Source organism: Oncorhynchus clarkii, unplaced genomic scaffold (assembly GCF_045791955.1).
Source record: "Oncorhynchus clarkii lewisi isolate Uvic-CL-2024 unplaced genomic scaffold, UVic_Ocla_1.0 unplaced_contig_13633_pilon_pilon, whole genome shotgun sequence".
In the NCBI taxonomy this organism is placed as follows: domain Eukaryota; kingdom Metazoa; phylum Chordata; class Actinopteri; order Salmoniformes; family Salmonidae; genus Oncorhynchus; species Oncorhynchus clarkii.
The window spans coordinates 257,333-276,806 of record NW_027261082.1 but is presented as its reverse complement, the minus strand read 5'-3'; the positions used below and the strand labels follow the sequence as shown (position 1 = coordinate 276,806).

Below are 19,474 nucleotides of genomic sequence, written 5' to 3'. Positions count from 1 at the left end.
TTCCATTTCAATTTAAGAGCTTTATTGGCATGGGAAACATATGCCAATGCAAGTGAATTAGATAATACACAAAAATGAACAGTAAACATTAGTCACAGAAGCTCCAAAATAATAAATACATTTTAAATGTCATATTATGTATATAGTATTGTAACAATGCGATCGCCATTGAATCCAGGCGGTTGACGTCAACAATCCTCATCGAATATTCAAACAAAGATTACAATAATGAGATGTATCCACCAATCCAAAGAAAGGATAGGCGTGAGCTAGAGATCCCGCCATGCCGTTTTGACGACAACGACTCCCATTGTGAGCGGACTCGGAGAGACGTATCTTGTTAGTATATACCACAGATAGATGAGAACATCTTTGTCCATACTTAAACCTCAGTGGCCTGTGCACTTCTGCTGTCACATGACCCACTGAAATTGTGCCAGTGCATGTTGAAACGTGGATGCGTAGACCTTATAAAATTCAAGTCATGTCAATAAAACTCTATATATGGATAGCATTCTCGACAGGAAAACCCTGAAATCAGGACATCCAAAAAACCGCAAGGATAGCAACAAATTACAAGGATTTTATTTAAAATTGTATTATGATCCCCATTAATAGACACCAATGGCGACAGCAAGTTACTAGTGTCCTGACACATAACGGCAGTGGCGACGCGTCCACATGCTTATTTTTTTTTGTTGCCCATTTTGCATGTTACTTTGGCACTTTGGCAGTGTTTCAGCCTAGCTCAGTGCTTTCTGTGGTGGTGGGTCAGCCAGTGGAAATTACAGAGCATAGGGGTTGGTAATGTTCTCTAGTTGCGCCGTGATTGGCTCAGTGTTCTGTCTCTCAAAGGGACACTACTTCGCCACAAAATTTACAGGAAGAGCAAAACAATTCAATCCACTTGGGTGCTGCCTTATACTTACATTGGACGTGCCCATCCTAGAAGGCTCAAGGTCATTGGCCACAGATAAAATGAAGTCAAATCACATATCTACCATAGCTGTGATTGGACTGATCATGTCAACATCACACTTTCAAAATGTTAGCTAGCAAGTTAGACAAGAAGTCATCATCATGCATCAAGTTGGCAATCTACTGGCAAATCCTTTTCAATCCTTGTCATATGGCTCCCGAGTGGTGCAGCAGTCTAAGCCAATGTATCTCAGTGCTAGACGCGCCACTACAGACACCCTGGTTTGAATTGAGCTGTATCACAACCGGCCATGATTGGGAGTCCCATAGGGCGGCGCACAATTGGCCCAGTGTTGTCCGGGTTTGGCCGGTGTAGGCCGTCATTGTAAATAAGAATTTGTTCTTAACTGACTTGCCTAGTTAAATAAAGGATATGAAGATAAATGATTGATAAAAACATATCGGTGCTCATCGGCCATTGAACATAAACATTATACAACAAGTTGGAAATTGCAAATTCAACAATGAGTGCTACGGCGCCACTGCAGCCCCGGGTTCAATCCCAGGCTGTGTCACAACCGGCCGTGACCAGGAGACCTATGAGGCATAATTGGCCCAGCGTCGTCCGGGTTGGGGGAGGGTTTCGCCAGCCGGGATGTCCTTGTCTCATTGTACTCTAGCGACTCCTTGAGGCAGGCCAAGTGCCTGCAAACTGACTTCGGTCGTTAGTCCGACAGTGTTTCCTCCAACACATTGGTGCTGCTGGCTTCTGGGTTAGGCTAGCAGCGTGTCAAGAAGCAGTGCGGCTTGGCTCTTGACCTTCGCCGAGTCCGTATGGGAGTTGCAACGATGAGACAAGATTGTAACTACCAATTGAATATCACGATGAAGGGGGTAACACCATGGGCAACAAAAGTTTTACAATGGCCATGCCGTCAATCCAGCATGATTTCTAGCGCCTTCAAAACAACTAGAAACTCGGAACTGGGAAATCTCAGACTTCAATGAGTTCAAGACAACTAGGAACTCAGATAAAACTAGCTCCGGCTGGGAAAATACAGAAAATAATTTTAAGCGGTCATCTAACTCGGAATTGTAAATCGGGATTTCGGGGCTCTTTCTAGAGCCCACAAGGAGCCCCGCGCCACTTTCCTGTTCAAGTGAGAACAACACAACAAAGTGAGTCCAAAAATGTATTGTATGCTGCTGCATAAATTATGTAATATGCCAGGGAGATATGTATACAGTAGCTAAGAATGTAATACTAAGTGTATGTTGTGTAGTAAGCTGTTAGTAGCCCATGTGCCTCACCCTAATAATTTGAATTGTTTAGTGTTGTGTAGTGACTTAGCTGGCGTTCATCCCCCAAACGTTTTTGTTTGTTTGCCAGACCAAGATTTACATGCTAAAATCGCCACTGCATAACGGAGAAGACCAAATACTTTACAATTTACACGTTGTGTGTGTGTGTGTGTATGCATGCATCTATGAGTTACACATACATGTCAGTACATACACAACAAGTAGGTCACATGGGAGAGAGGCGTTGTGTCATGAGGTGTTGCTTTATTTGTTTTTTTGACACCAGGTTTGCTGTTCACTCGTGCTATATCAGATGGAAGGGAGTTCCGTGCACTCTGTATAATACTGTACGTTTCCTTGAATTTGCTCTGGACCTGTGGTCTGTGAAAAGACCCCTAGTGGGGTAAGTGTGTGTGTCAGTGCTGTATGTAAGTTGACTATGCAAACAATTTGGAATTTCAAACACATTAATGTTTCTTATAAAAACAAGAATTGATGCATTCAGTCTTTCCTCAACTCTTAGCCAAGAGAGTCTGGCATAGCATAGTTGATATTAGCCCTCTGATTACAATGAAGAGCATTTTCTGGTCCAGCTGCAGCTTAACTAGGTCCTTCTTTGCAGCATTTGACCATATGACTGGACAATAATCAAGATAAGACCAAACTAGAGCCTGCGGGACATGCTTTGTGGATGACATTCAAATCAAAATGTATTGGTCACATACACGTTTTTATTTTGCAGGTGTAGTGAAATGCTTGTGCTTCTAGCCCCGACAGTGCAGTAATATCTAACAAGTGATGTCTAACAGTTTCCCAACATATAGCCAAAATACACATAAATCTAAGTAAGGAAAGGATTAAGAATATATATATACATATAGAGCAGCATTGGACTAAGATACCGTAGAATAGTATAGAGTACAGTATATACATATGAGATAAGTAATGCAAGATACGGAGACATTATTAAAGTGGCTAGTATTTCATGTCCTTAAAGTGGCCAGTGATTCCTAATCTATGTCTATAGGCAGCAGCCTCTGATGTGCTGGAGATGGCTGTTGAACAGTCAGTGGTGTAGTCTAGAATACAATACTGTATATATGTCTGAAATGGGTGATGCAATATGTAAACACAATTTAACAGTGACTAAGATACTGTAGAATAGTGTGGAGTGCGGTTTATACATTATGGAGATGAGTAATGCTAGATACGGGACATTATTAAAGTGGCTAGTGATCCATTTCTAAAAGTGGCCAGTGATTCCTAACCTACAGTTGAAGTCGGAGGTTTACATGCACCTTAGCCAAATACATTTAAACTCAGTTTTTCACAATTCCTGACATTTAATCCTAGTAAAATCTCCCTGTTTTAGGTCAGTTAGGATCACCACTTTATTTTAAGAATGTGAAATGTCAGAATAATAGCAGAGAGTGATTTATTTTAGCTTTAATTTCTTTCTTTACATTCAAAGTGGGTCAGAAGTTTACATACACTCAATTAATATTTGGTAGCATTGCCTTGAAATTTGGGTCAAACGGTAGCCTTCCACAAGCTTCCCACAATAAGTTGGGTGAATTTTAGCCCATTCCTCCTGACAGAACTGGACTAACTGAGTCAGGTTTGTAGGCCTCCTTGCTCGCACATGCTTTTTCAGTTCTGCCCACAAATTTTCTATAGGATTGAGGTCAGGGCTTTGTGATGGCCACTCCAGTACCTTGACTTTGTTGTCCTTAAGCCATTTTGCCACAACTTTGGAAGCATGCTTGGGGTCATTGTCCATTTGGAAGACCCATTTGTGATCAAGCTTTAACTTCATGACTGATGTCTTGAGATGTTGCTTCAATATATCCACATCATTTTCCTCCCTTCATGATGCCATCTATTTTGTGAAATGCACCAGTCCCTCCTGTAGCAAACTACCCCCACAACATTATGCTCCTACCCTCGTGCTTCATGGTTGGGATGATGTTCTTCGGCTTGCAAGCCTCCAAACATGAAGATGGTCATTATGGCCAAACAGTTCTATTTTGTTTCATCATACCAGAGGACATTTCTCCAAAAACTACGATCTATGTCCCCATGTGCAGTTGCAAACCGTAGTCTGGCTTTTTTATTGCGGTTTTGGAGCAGTGGCTTCTTCCTTGCTGAGCGGCCTTTCATATAGGACTCGTTTTACTGGGGATATAGATACTTTTGTATCTGTTTCCTCCAGCATCTTCACAAAGTCTTTTGCTGTTGTTCTGGGATTGATTTTCACATTTCGCACCATAGTATGTTCGTCTCTAGGAGACAGAACACATCTCCTTCCTGAGCGGTATGACGGCTGCGTGGTCCCATGGTGTTTATACTTGCGTACTATTGTTTGAACAGATGAACGTGGTAACTTCAGGCATTTACAGTGCCTTGCGAAAGTATTCGCCCCCCTTGAACTTTGCGACCTTTTGCCACATTTCAGGCTTCAAACATAAAGATATAAAACCGTATTTTTTTGTGAAGAATCAACAACAAGTGGGACACAATCATGAAGTGGAACGACATTTATTGGATATTTCAAACTTTTTTAACAAATCTACATCTTGGCTGATGAACAATAGTTCTTCCCGGGCTGTATGTAATGACACAAAACAATTCCTGAGCTAATAACGTAAAAAAGAGTACATAAACAAACAAAGTATTGCAGTGTTGCTTAAGAGCTAGTCGCGATGCTGCCATCTCCGTCGGCGCCATCATGTCTGATAAAGTGTAGCAACTGAGTTTAGCACTCCAGCTCAAATCAAATGTATTTATAAAGCCCTTCTTACATCAGCTGATATCTCAAAGTGCTGTACAGAAACCCAGCCTAAAACCCCAAACAGCAAGCAATGCAGGTGTAGAAGCACGGTGGCTAGGAAAAACTCCCTAGAAAAGCCAGAATCTAGGAAGAAACCTAGAGAGGAACCAGGCTATGAGGGGTGGCCAGTCCTGTTCTGGCTGTGCCGGGTGGAGATAATAACAGAACATGGCCAAGATGTTCAAATGTTCATAGAGGAGCAACAGGGTCATAATAATCCCAGTGGTTGTCGAGGATGGCTAGCTTAATTCATCCCCCTAGCTCAGTCTGGATTTCAATTTACTCCTGAAAGTGGTAAAAGTGGAATGCACAAGGTGCAATTTCGAAATTGGATAGTACATCAGCAGTTTTCCTCTTGTCATGTCAGTCATTGCCGACTGAGTTATGTATAACTTGCCATCGATGTCCAAACCAACTAGGCCATGTCAACTAACATTTTTTAGCTCTTTTTTTTTTTTTGCCCATTGATTTTGTTGTATTGTTTGAGTCACTCAAATATCACATGAACACACAAGACATGACAATGCTGGAAGTGGGGCCTAAGTGAAAAAGTTTGGGAACCCATTTTATAGGGTAACATTTGGACTTCTAAATTTCAAAAGGTTGCTATAAACCTGTCTTAAAATCTCTTTAAAAAATGGTATTTAAAAATGATGATTGCGCAGGATCTTTTTTTGGATCTTGTATTTCATTTGTCAGGTAAACAAGTTAACAAGTTAACAAGGTTAACAAGACCAAACACAACTAGTGTGGTGATAGAGGTTGGAAGACACATTCCCAATCATCCAACATCCCCAGCCAGAGTGGATCCAAAACTTGCTGAATGGCAGATGAAAGTATCATTCAGTGACACTGGAAGTGATTGCTCTGATTTGACTGACTCCGCATATGGACAGGTTTGTAGTTCATTATTCTTTAAAAGTGGTTGAATTACCATGTACTAGGTCAATGACACCCAGACGCGTCTTTATTTTTCTCAACGCAGGTAAGCTAAAACCACGCCCCCGGTGTTCTATTACGCTCCCATTGGCTAGCTAGCGTTGTCTCACTCACAGGCGATCAGCGCAGAGACAGTGACCTTCCAAGGTAAGAATGTTAAGTGTAATTTAACAATTAGCTGTCTACCGTAATGCAGGCCTATTATTATCATGTTTGGTAACATTTGCCCATGTATTTATTTTCATAGTTTCAATGAGTTGTACAAATGTCTCATAACTCTGCTGAATTCCCTAAATTGAAGGTCAGCTAAGTTAACCCATCTCGGTATTTGAAGTTATATTATCATTAGTAGGCTACTAACAGGTAAAAGCAAAAGCTTATTATTCATAATGTCTCATATTTATTAGCTAATCATTCAGTCGAATACGCTATGCTACAGCCATTGAATCTGTCTTTGAGCGTTAAGGGATGTTAATGGCTAGCTCGGTCCACGACATTATGTTATTATATTTTTCAATCTTGAAATACAAGGGAAAATGTTATTAATCAGTGACTGAAAATTCGCGCTACGTGATATTCACTTCCGGACTTGGAGAGCGCTCAAAGCGTTGTAGAACGCCTCTCTGAATAACGGGGCGTGGTTTTGGCTTAACTGCCTTGGGAAAAAGAAGACGCCACCTAGACAGCACAGCAGGACATACCTGGGAACCAATCATAATAACTTTTCATTGCATGTTTGTAATAACAAAATTAGACCATACTTTTAGTGTTAACCATTTTAATTAGACAAAGTTAAGGACATGACAAACTAAAACAAAGTATTATAATGTACAGAATTTTCTCTGACATTAGTCAGCTACTATTTGTTACAATGTAACAGTGCAGCTGTATGTGCATTTAGTCATTTTACATAGTGCTCTGGGCGGTATCTTTGTAGGTAGACAACCATTTTTCCTTGAACCCTCTAATCGTCCAACATAACTAAATGTGGAGGGGGGAAAAATAAAGAAAATATAAAATATTTATAACATAAATACACAATTATCGGACATAAAAGCACGGCATATAGTGGCAAGGATATGGTAACAAGTTATTACCGATCAACAATCACGCAAAACAGGTTGGAGTTTGAGTTTTCCTAAATCCCTGACAGCTGCAAGTATTTTAGAAAGGCGCAGTGTGGACACCTAGGTAATTACTGCATTCCCGGGCATCATAGCCCGTCATAATAACGCAGAAAAGGTACATTACAGAGATTGGGAAACAACTGTAACAGTTTTTAAACATATCCAATATACTATTTCTATCATTGTTATAACCCTAATCCCCCGTGACTAATGCAACTATTGTGACGCACTACTTTGCAATAAAATGTACATTAATATAAAAGTGTTTGGTGAAATAAGAAGTGATTTAAACGTTTGTTTGTGTACCGCCATGATATAAAAGAAGCAGTAGAAGAAGTGACCTAATTACATAGGCCCAAGTTAAAAGCGTCAATCTCATTGAATAGCCTACAATTGCTGGACTCAGAAACAAAACAGAAACCAAATAGCTTTAATCGAATACATATATTGGCTCACTATATTTCGAAATAAATGTAACGTTTTATCGAGATACATTTCCGATATAGTTGTTTAAAGTTTCAATCTGTAAACTATTCACTCTGTTTAGTTATTTTAATCCTAATCTGATGACCCCATACAGGATCAGGATGTTGGGTATGAAATCTGATTCAATCCGGTTGATTGAATTTTACAAACGCTTATTCAGATCAGTCGCCATGGCTCTGGAAAAGCCCACTCTCAGCATGCCTCATTACATTAAACAGCAAAACTGGTTCGACGAGACAAATATTATTTGAATCAACTCATATTGTTACATAAAGGTTTTATATTGACGACACGTCTGCGTCCCTGCTGAATGTCAGCGATCAGCCTTGGGGGGAGCTGTCGTGTGTTTACTAGAGAGAAGAGGGAGGGAGAGAGACGAAGGGAGAGAGAGAACAGGCGAGGGAGGGCGAGCAGGAAAACTTTTCAGTTTTAAAGAGCGAGAGGAAGCGTGTGCTGGAGCGGCGACCATGCAGGTAAATGCATTAACTAATTGCTCAGAAGTTAATTAAACGATATTGTCGATGTCTTAATTGCGATTGTGCTTGAAAGATTGAAACTATCATTTGAACAACAATCGAACGATGAATTGTTGTATATCAAATAGTTATATGCACCGAATTCGAACATAAATGTCCAAAACTTTTCTGCCTCCCCTTCTCTTCACCCCACCACCCCCCTTTGCCGTGCGCAGTGTGCATGTAGTCTGTTTCAAGTAGCTTAGCGTTTGATTTATTTGGTCAATTATTGCACGAAGCTATCTACAATGATTTGTTAAAGATGTTCGTGAATACTAAAACTCTTGGATAATGAAACTGATCATTAAAATGCGTCCTGGGTTTTGTGGAATGGTGAGGGAGGAGGGGTGCGTTTTTTTTTTTTTTTTTTTTACACATCTGTGAAGGGAAGCCATATTCATTAATTAAATAGCTTAGTCCATGTAGGCCTCAATTTGCGCTGTTGAGCAGGCAGCGGGTGGCGTAATACTGGATGCCCGATTGGAAGCCCATAATCTGTGGGGTAAGGGAACCACTCAAGGCCGAGGTTTCGGATGGGAACCAAAAGCCTAGCGACTCCGTCTATGTATCTATTTGTAGTGGAACGCTATGCTTCAGGATGTGTAGCCATGTACACCTGGGATAAGTTTATTTTATTTTTTTTGTCTTCTGGACTAGCTAGTTGAGAGTGCGACGGGTTATCTTGCTGGCTAACAGGCTGGCACGATTGTTTGATCCTTTGGTTTTCATTTTGCACCGTAAATGAATAATCAATGCGGTACGTTTCGAGTCTCTGTTTTTGCCGTCCTTTATAATTGCAGAGGAACTAGTGTTTGTTGCATTTCATAACATTAGTTAGCATCACAACGTTGATAGCTTGGCTAACTAACTAGCTTGCTAGCTAATTGATTCATCACTGTTCCGCGTATCTAATTAATCTGTACCTTAATTAGCTAAAGAATGAAGAGCAATGGGAATGTATCAATACCGTTGTATAAATCCTTAAACTATGCTTTATAACGCACGGCACTCTCTCTCTCAACTATAATAATCAAGCAACCTTGTTGGTAAAACGATATTTTCTGGGCACGGCTAGCTAGCTAATTGGTGAGGACGGAAGTGGGCAATACAGCGGAGTGTTGGTATTCGACATGTATCTTTTTATCGCTCATCGATTCGTTTAGAAGTACCGGTATTGAAAGTTGTAGCCTAATAATAGGGTCGTTTGGTCTAATTACACAATTTAATGTCTGCCGAGTGGCTTTGGAAAAGAACAACACTGCATTGTCTCGTGGTTGGGGTATGCTGGCCATTTACAAGGCTATTATATAGGTGTGTGTGATCACGTTCAAATGGCCCATGGTTCGCTCATTAGTTACAATGAAGCGACATGTTATGTTTTGCATGATCCTAGATATCGTACTTGTCTCTGAAATTTGGTAAATGTATGCTGGTCAAGGTCAATAATCAGGCCATTCACAACGATTTAATTGAAGTGGAAAAACTGTTTATTCGTACCAAGTGAAGTGACATTGCATTCAAGTCAGAAAATATTCTGTATTTTTATTTGTCTGTTTTTATTGATTTATTTGGTCCAAGTTCGTCATACTATTTTGGCTGTATAGCCTAAACAATTAAGACTAGCGATAGGCTGTATGTGTGTCTTCTGTTATCTATATTGAGGCGTAACTTGGATTATTCTCACTATTTAGGTTTATGTAGATTTATATTTCCAACATACTTACTGAAATAACATTTGCACTATGTAGCCTATGACATTTAAAAATAATAATAATACAAGTAAACACCCCTGGAAATGGTTCTAATTTCAAAGCAATATTTTTCTATCCACTGAAACACATTTTGATCTTGCAGGAGAAGTCTGGAGAGACGGTGTGCAGTGAAAGCAACGAGGTGTGGTTGTGCCCCCTGTGTCAACAAGGGTTACCAGACAGGGGCTCCCTTTCTCTGCACCTGTCTGACAGTCATAGTGTGCTCCCTAACTGTGTAGACAAGCTGCTGGACATTGTGAGTAGTGCTACGCTACATCACATGGGTCTACAAAACTTGACTTGGGTGTCTGTTATTATGGTGATGTGTGTCATGAATGATACTTGGATGTTAAACAGTATACATGATAAATTATTGTACATTGTGTGTGTATACATGATACATTATTGTACATTATGTGTATGTACATTGTACATTGTGTGTGTATGTACATTGAACATTGTGTGTATACATAATTGTGGGACTGTAGACCGTTCAATAGAATTTTATTTACCCCCTTAGGGCATTATTAGTAGTGGATCACTGGTTATGTGAAATATTGCAGAATGAGTCACCAATTTGTAGTAAGATGCTCTCTTGTTGGACTGCAAAGCTAAGCAGTTGGTTCCCGTGTCAGCAGAATTTAGTCTTAAGGTAAAGTTTCCTTTTTCAGAATGAATTAATCACGTTTTCTTCACCAGGCTGCTCCCAAACAGGGGGCGAGTGGAGTGGACGGGGACACCGATGTTCAGCATGACGCAGGTGACTTTCTCCTTTGAATGACCGCAGTACCCACCATTTTGCACTGTGGATTAGTTTATCAATATTGTGTTTATGAATTTATTTGAATAGTGGATACAAGCACATTGACAGAGGAACCTAAACATCTAGCGTGTGCTAATTTTAAACGCCTGTTACTAAGAGGGTATTGTTACACCTACAAGCATAATTTTTTTTGCTATGACTGTGTTTGTCAGGTAATACATTAATCGGGTGCTGTCAGGGTTCCATCTACCAAAAAAAGCTGTTGAAATATCTTGCCTTTCTCCTTTACATCAGATGCTCCGTCATTACAGCTGGAGCTTTTAGAAGCCTCCTCCGCCTCCCTCTCAGACCCGTGTCATAATAATGAGAACACTGACGGACCCCAACATAATTCCGACAGTAGGCACACTCTCATTGGGTCTGGAGACAAAGACAAAGAGATGGATAAGGAGGCAGAGGGAGCTAGAGACCTGGAGGGAGGTGGAGTTGTCTTTGAGACGCATCAGGAGAGAGATCAGTCCACAGAAACACCTGACAACAATGAAGAGTCAAGGGGTACAAATTGTGTAATGGCTGAAGGCGATGACAGTCCTCCATTCAAGTGTAATGCGTGCTTAGAGGCTTTTCCTACCAGGACCGCATTAAGTGTTCACTACAACTCTGCATCGCATGTGCAACGGATGAGAACCGGATCCCTAAAACAGGGTGGTGAAAATGGGACCCCAGCCGCTCCCTCAGTCCCTTTTCTGTCTCGGCCATATCTATCAAACAAGCCCTACCAGTGCACTGTGTGTCGAGTCTCTTACAACCATGCCATCACCCTGGAGAGTCATTTGAAATCTGTTTTGCACCAGACTCGTAGCAGAAATGCAGGAATCTTTGCCAACAGTGCAGGTGGAAATTCAGGAAGGACCAATATGGCTACTAACTTAGTTGTTACGTCAGGGGGCAGTGCTGCACAGTTGGTTAGCACCCCCAGCAGCAATTGTGTCACCCCGGCAAGCCTGGCTGCTGCAGCAATGACTAACAAAGATGGAGATGCAATTCAAACCCAGCCGTCTCCCTCACTGCTTTCCTCCCCTGTGACCTCTGCTCAGGCAGTCTCTGCTTTTCTCACCCTCCTCACGTCCAGCCCAAGCTCTATCTCTCACACCCTCCTCCCCTCCCTCCTCCCCTCTCTGTTTGCGGCTGGTGCATCCCCTGCCACGGCCTCACCTCAGCTCATAACCCAGACTCAGATGCTCATCCCCTTTATCCTGAATGGGCTCCAAACACAAAGCCAGAGACTAAACCCAGAGCTTCTGACCCAGTCAATACCCCTACTAGGTCTCAATGCTGCCCAGCAAGCTATCCTAGCCCAAAGACTCAGTAGCTTACAGAACCAGTGGCCAGCTGTCGGTCTCCAAGCAATCTCACAAGCCTGTTCAGAAGACAGCCAAACAAGCAAGAGCAAAGTGAAGCAAGACACAAACGAGGCGACAGCTGAGGAGAAAGGATCACTTAAGGCTGAGAAGGAGGACAGTTGGTCCATGGAATGTGGTGATGGAGAAAGAGAGATTTGTGAGGAGGATGGTAAGGGATATGCACAAGAGCATCTCGGCGCCTTAGTAGGCAAAAATAACAGGGCTGAGTCATGTATGATAGATGGAGATATTGAAATGAAAGCGAGCACAACAGAGAGCGGGAACTCAGCAGGTCACATGGGGCCAGATGAGAAAGGGGGGGACAATGACAAGTGTAGTGACCGCTCACCGTCTGTTACCAGCAACTCAAGCCTAAGTCCTACCACTTTAAATCTTTTGCTTAGCCCTGATTCTACCCCTCAAAAATCTGAAGTTGGCACAAGCCCTTATGCCTCTGTCTGCTCCCCAGAATCTAGCCCCTCTAAACGCACCTTAAATTCCCCCGATTCAACTCGTCCCCATGCTCATTTCAGGGCTCGCCACTTCTCAGGCCCCCCGATACTGTCAGAGTTCCAGATACAGGTTATGCGTGCGTTTCTGGAGTCGCGTAGCGAGGCTGATGCAGCCAGTCCTCCCCGTGACGACTGCGAGTCGTTGGGCAGGGAGGTGGGGCTCACCGAGGTGGAGGTACGCAAGTGGCTCACCGACGCCCGACGAGCCAAAGAGCGGCAGATAGCTGGGGGAACAGAGCGCGTGAGCAGCATTGCAGGCTATGGTAAAAAATACAAGGGTCTTGATAACGACGAGGAGGAAGGTTGTCTTACAATAGATGAGACCGAGGGTGGGGTCAGCGACGAGGCCTCTGGCAGTCACGCGATGGATTTGTCAAATAGTGGAGGGCGTAAAGAGATGGGGAGGGAGAGCCAAGGGGACTCGTGTCTGACCTCAGACAATGAAGAATTCTACACCTCTGTCATTGTGAGTGATGAGGACAGCCTGAGTGGCTCCATGAGGGAGGGGCCAGGCAGCCCTGCTAAAGAGGAGGCTCTGGTAGAACTGTCAGGAGACAAGGGTTCAGGAGGAAAGGTGTTGCGCTCCACCACTGTGTTCCTCTCAGACGCTGAGGATGACGATGATGCCGAGGAGGCCGCAGCTCAGAGAGCAAAGAGAAGAAAGAGAAAGAGGGAGTTGGAGCGGGAGGAGGTAGAGGTTAAGAAGGAGAGACTAGACCCCGACGTGGATTTACAACTAGAGGCCCAAGCTGATCCTCCTTCCCACCTTCCCGTCACCATTGACCATCAACGGCTTCCAAGTGGTATTCTACACTCCCTCCCTCTGTCTCTGTCCCTCACTCCATTCTCTAATCAGTTCCATAGCCCTTATGTTCTCTCTCTCCCTCCCTCAGTGGTTGGGCTCGGAGTTGCAGAAGGAGATGGAGGCAAAGTACCTGCCTTTCCAAACCCCCCTAACATCACCCGGTTCTCTGACCCTCTCATTACATCATCCCTCTCCTCCCATACCCACACCTCCCACTACATGCCTAATGGAGGAGACTGTGAGGCTGCTTTAGATCTCAGCATTGGGAAAAGCAACAGCTCAACATCTCTCACGGGTGACAAGACTTCAGCACAAAAGGGCCGTCTGCTTGATGGACTCGGTCTAAGGCCCACAGCTTTTGGGGTACCTGGGGAAGGGAGACTCATTGTGGTCAAGGTCAAACCTGAGCAAGCGACTTCCAACAGCAGTGGGTTTGTCAGTGGGAATAACATGGCCAAGGCCAGCACTGTCTACATGAGAGAGAAAGAGGAGAGGGACCAGAAAGGCAGGCCCAAAGCACGGCGGTACCGCGACATGAGACGTTCCAGGACCATCATCCAGGCTGAGCAGCTAAATGTGCTTTATGGCTGCTATTTCAAAGACCCAAATCCTGGGAAACACGAGTTTGAGCAGATATCAGAGTGGGTCCATCTCCCAAAGAAAGTTGTACAGATTTGGTTCCAGAACATGCGGGCTAGGGAGCGCAAGGGTGAGGTTCGCTTCATCAGTGATGGCACTCTGGCAGCAGTGGGCAAACCACTCATCAAGTTCACCTGGCCACTGTCACAACCCATCTTCTCCAGCACCCCCAAATCAAACTCCAACAGCAGCGTCTCAACTGTAGCCAATCCAGTACGGGCCATCCCAAAGATGGAGGTGAAGAAGGAGGAAAATGTTAAAAAAACTGTTCCAAACAGGCCCAAGGAGGTGGCCTCTTCCGTTTCCTCCGTGAGCCACAGTGTGTCTGCAGTGCCAAAGACCAAAATGGAGTTGACAAACAATGTCACAATGGTCAAAATTGCCCCCAAAAACATCGCTCCAGCTCTCCCTGTCGTCCACAAGGAAATCCGACCTCCCCCGCCTCGCCCCCTTCCCAAACATGCGCCTGAAGAGGAAGTTGGAGAAGATGATGAAGAAGTGGATGATCGTAACCAAGCGAAGCCACTCGCCAGGCCTGGATCCACCAACCGCATGGTGCCAAAACTGCCCTCGACGCCAATTAGCAAGTCTCCTGCTGCGACGTCACAAAGGCAAAATGGGCTCAATTACTGGTCGGCCAAGGGCCCCTTTAAGATCAACACACTGTCTAGGGAACAGTTGGGTCTGTCAGCACCCCGTACCTTCACAGCTGTCGGTGCAGCTGCTGCCCCCACTGCCATCACCATTTCTGCCACGTCCTCTGCTCCTGCTGCTGCCACGGCCTCCGCTCCTGCCTCTGCTGCCACGGCAACTACCACCCCCACCACCACCACAACAGCAAGCGCAAGTAATCAAACCACAGTCAGCATTGTCACCATCGCTAAGACCTCTCCATCGGAGAGCAGCTTCCTGCACCACTCCACCACCCGCAGGCCACGCACACACCTGTCCTGTCTGCAGCTGTCCATCCTGCAGTCGTGCTATGAGACGTGCGCCCACCCTAACGCCATGGAGTGTGAGGCGGTAGGGACGGAGCTCGGGCTGCCGCTCAAGGTGGTCCAGATCTGGTTCCAGAATACCCGCGCCAAGGAGAAACGCTGGAGGCTGCAGCAGGAGAAACTGGTCAGACATTTTACTGTACAGTATGCAATGAATTGGTCTGTGGAGATATTTTATAAAAAAATAATTAAAAAAAACTTTACAGGCAGCTATTTAGGAAAGAGATTAAGCCCAGTTGTGGACAAAAAAAATCAATTTCAATGGAAATCTCCATTGTGCATGTGTTTTAGTCCAGGACTAGGCTGAATCTGTGTCTGGGGAAACCAGCTCTAAAACGTAGCTTCTTGTCTAGAACTGTATGTTGAGGTAATACACCAGTGACCTTTTGTTGAACATGTATGTCAGAAGCCAGTGTTGGAGTGACTTTTTTTTTTCTCTGTCTTTTGTAGTCTCCTGTGTCGTCAGATCCCTCCAAGACGATTGACATGAGCTCGGGCAGCTACCTGCAGTACAACGCTCTGCGAGCCCACCGTCCCATCCTTCCCAAACCGGTTCAGCTGACCGTCCTGGAGCCCTCTTCTCCCCCAGCCGGGGGCCAGCCTGCAGGCCGAGAGACGCTGAGAGGCAAGTGCCAGGCCTGCAACACAGGCTTTGAGTCCAGAGCAGCAGCAAGATCCCATGTCTTCTCCCTTCGACATTTAGCCACTCTGAGAACCACTAACTTTGGCCAGCCAGCGACCATCATCAACAATAAATCTGATAGCGGGTCTATTTCTGTTTCCGCCTCCGGGTCTTGTGTGGAGGACCCTTCAGCTTCCCCACCCTTACCCAGCAGCACCAGCTAAGGCACCCATCAGTGCTGGTAAAGACTGGACCCATTGGGCTCCTTAAATGTTTATAAACACATTGGGCACTGGTCCTCCAAGCTAATATTCTTTAATGTGTGATGGAAAGGCCCAGTCACCTACCACCCTTGCTCCCTCGCATTGGACGTCTTTCTCCCGAGTTCTTGTGTCCAAACTGGATACACTGTTGTCACACTGCTTCACCAAAAGTTATCAAATGAGTGAACATTTACCAGTCCCTTAAATTGTCCTGGGCTGCGGTTATAATATTGTCCTTAACCATCCTGGCCCAGTATTATCCCTAAAGACTGTGCTTATGCAAAAAAAAACAATTAGGCCATTATCTGACTGACTAAAAAAAGACTGCTGGGATTACCTGCAACTGTATAGAGTTGGACCAGAAATGAGAAGTAGCTCTGTTTTTTAGTGGTGTTGAACTTGCCATCTTGATTGTGTGTCACTACAAGCTTCCTGTATGGATACAGGTGGCGTGTGTTCAGATGGTGTATGCTACTTCACATGGAATCGGAAGGTACTTTTAACTGCTTGTGACTAGAATTGGCCTGTTAAACTGAACAGATTATCCCCTCCTGTAAACACACTGGCTGTGGCTGAAATGGAATCCTCCATGGGCCCTGGTCAAAAGTAGTTCACTATATAGGGTTCCATTTCAGACACACCCACTCACTGTTCTCATGACAATCCTCTATAGACAGGGAAAAGAGAGGCTGAAGAGGGCAGACTCTCATTATACGGCACTTTGATGCGTTTTACATTGTATGAAACGTTTTTATTCTTAAGCATTCTAATGCAGTGTCTTTCTACTTAATGAAAGATGTGCGTGTTGCATGTTGGATGTGTTATTGTAAGTTACATTAATTACATTGGAAACATTGTTTTTTGGTACTTGCAGTCTGTCAAAAAAATATCTACATTAACTCATTAAACACCAAACAAAACGGATCAGACCTTACTGCTGTGCAAGGAAAGTCTTAGTCCTGACACTTGTTAAATTATTTCTAAATTTATTAATTCACTACTGGTGTTTTTAAGATCTATTGAATGAATGTTGAACAAGAAAATAACATTTCCTTATTTGGTCAATGAAAAATATCCACAACAAATCATTTCAAGTGTAAGATTGAAACGAGTGATATTCCTTAACAAACAATTTACACTGAACACAAATATAAATGCAACATGTAAAGTGTTGTTTCATGAGCAGAAAAAAAGATCCCAGAAATTGTCCAAGAACACACAAATGTGATTACATCCCTGTTTGTGAGCATTTCTCCTTTGCCAAGATAATCTATCCACCTGACAGGTGTGGCATATCAACAAGCTATCCTTACACAAGTGCCCCTTGTGTTGGAGACAATAAAAGGCCACTTAATTTTTTTGCCGTTTTGTTACAACACAATGCCACAGATGTCTCAAGTTTTGAGTGTACAATTGGAATGCAGGAATAGCCACCAGAGCTGTTGCTAGAGAATTTAATGTTAGTTTATCTACCACAAGCCACCTCCAACGTTGTTTTTGAGAATTTGGCCTCAACCGCAGACCATGTGTATGGCGTCTTGTGGGCGAGCAGTTTGCTAATGTCAACGTTGTGAACAAAGTACCCCATGGTGGGGTTATGGAAGCACAGCAATACTGTGATGACATCCTGAGGCCCATTTCTTCTTCTTTTTTTAAGTTATCCTTGACCAACAGATGCATATCTGTATTCCCAATTATGTGAAATTCATAGATTAGGGCCTAATGAATTTATTTAAGTTGACTGATACCCTCATATGAACTGTAACTCAGTAAAACAGTTAATTGTTGCGTTTTTATATTTTTGTTCAGGATACATCAACTTCCTGGGGAGGTCAAATGAAACAGACTTGACAACAAGGACTAGAAAAGAACGGGGTTTAATTTCTGAGATGTAATTTCTTTTTTTTCTGTCTTGAAACATATGTGGTTGCAAGCTAGTACTTATCTGTGTATGGGTAGAAACAATGCAATCCAGGAGAAGGGAGTCAGTTGGGTACTCTAGTCGTCACCTTTGTCTTACTGGGGATACTTCTGTAAGCAATTGGGACATGCAAAAAGTCAAGACCGCACAAACTATGAAAGGTGCTGTTTTGAAGGACACATAAAATACTAAAGATATTTTTCCTTCTGTTTTAAGTTGTATATTAATAATGTTACTATTAATAGTTTTGACAAAATGCAAAATGACAAATTACACTTTTTTTAAAGAAATATATTAAGAAAAAAATAATATTCCAAAGTTATCCTTCCTTTTGCTTTCTGTCATTTAAAAAAACCAAAAAGCAATCTTGAGGTTGACAGAGCAGCAGAGATGTTCTTCATGCAAACTGTAAAGGAACTCCCATGGCTTGACATTTGAGCCAGTCCAAGATTTTTACCATGAGCTACAGATGAATGCATTTCAGCCTTCACAACCTGGGGCAGGCACTTGATTTGGCTCATAGACTACACGTTTTAAAATATCCTTCATAATTACTAATCTTTTTTATTTTATTTTCTTTTGTTATGGTGTCGAGCTGTAGCTTGTCTAAAAACAAGGACTGGGTTACAGTGCTGTGCTCCAAGTCTGGGATCAGTCCAAGGTAGTTTTATGGAGATATGCTTTTTATTCTATTCACTATTCATTGTCACTTGATTATCACTATTGTTATAACTACTACTTCTGCTATTTTTATCATTATTCATCACTGTTTTGATTGTTGACTCATAACGGTTTTAATGATGTCTCTTTACTCAAGAAAGAGAATTTCTATTGGTATGAATATTGAACAATAATGGTGGCAGTGTGTTATAAGTGTGTTAGCATATTGATTCAGCTTTTTTTCCTTACTTGTACTCTCATTTTGTGTTGGATCGCCATTTGGTTTTCTTTGGTATACAGAAAATAAATACATTTTAATTGAACAACAAAACTGGTCCTATTACCATGTTATTGGTATGTCAGTTGAGTTCATTGCTCCTCAGCTTGTTAAATGAATCTCACCAGTCACTTGTGATTGTCTACATGTTATCATAACCAAGAGTATTTGCAAATTCACTGGATATGCCTATGTGGCCTGGAGGTGTGGATGCTTCTAGAGAGGAATACAGTAGAATAAGGTGATGAGAGTTCTACTCCATGAGGAGCTCTCAATATGCATGTTGTTTACAGTTAGATATTTAGGGTCTAGATTACAACCGAATCTGCAACCCAACCTGATCTGCTAATATAAAAACCAATTGTAGAAGTTACTCTGTAAATGGAACACCTTATCTCACTCCACTTTTCTTGCAATAACATTAACCACCATATTTGTTCAGCCATCCCAATGGGAAAAATTAATGGGGAAAGAATAGGATTTGTGAATAAATGCTCAAAGTAAGGTCTGAGGTTAACACAGATTTAGTAATAATAGCAATCAGTTAACAAAGCCTATGCGATTTTTTTTTTGTTGACATAAATTCTTCCAAATGCACAACAAAGTGACTAGCTGATGATTATTTCAACAAAACGAATGTGATCTCCAAAGCCTGTGTGTACCACCTTTATTTTCGTTATTTAGCCAAAAACCCTCCAAAAACACAATTTTCCTCATTCATAGGCTTTGTCCAACGATCCATG

At 42.8% G+C, this 19,474-nt stretch overlaps 1 protein-coding gene across 3 annotated transcripts; it reads left to right on the top strand.

Annotated features, from left to right (window-relative positions):
- The first annotated feature begins 7,917 nt into the window (after positions 1–7,917).
- LOC139404692 (zinc finger homeobox protein 2-like) lies at positions 7,918–18,903 on the top strand. 3 transcript variants are annotated; one of them, XM_071147299.1, is made up of 5 exons: positions 7,918–8,075; positions 9,972–10,124; positions 10,568–10,628; positions 10,926–15,112; positions 15,439–18,903. In XM_071147299.1, the coding sequence occupies exons 1-5, from the start codon at positions 8,070–8,072 to the stop codon at positions 15,832–15,834; spliced, it is 4,803 nt and encodes a 1,600-aa protein (XP_071003400.1). In that variant the 5' UTR covers positions 7,918–8,069; the 3' UTR covers positions 15,835–18,903. The 3 variants fall into 3 exon arrangements, with proteins under 3 accessions (XP_071003400.1, XP_071003399.1, XP_071003401.1); XM_071147298.1 differs by lacking the exon at positions 7,918–8,075 and adding an exon at positions 8,283–8,619; XM_071147300.1 differs by lacking the exon at positions 7,918–8,075 and adding an exon at positions 9,226–9,428 and having other exon boundaries at positions 15,439–18,902.
- Positions 18,904–19,474: the final 571 nt, after the last annotated feature.

Excerpts from the sequence above, each read along its gene's own strand:
- LOC139404692 (XM_071147298.1), top strand. The coding sequence starts at position 8,590 with ATGCCCGATTGGAAGCCCATAATCTGTGGG. Across the intron at positions 10,629-10,925 it reads CGATGTTCAGCATGACGCAG|ATGCTCCGTCATTACAGCTG; the intron begins GTGACTTTCTCC and ends CCTTTACATCAG. Across the intron at positions 15,113-15,438 it reads GGCTGCAGCAGGAGAAACTG|TCTCCTGTGTCGTCAGATCC; the intron begins GTCAGACATTTT and ends TGTCTTTTGTAG.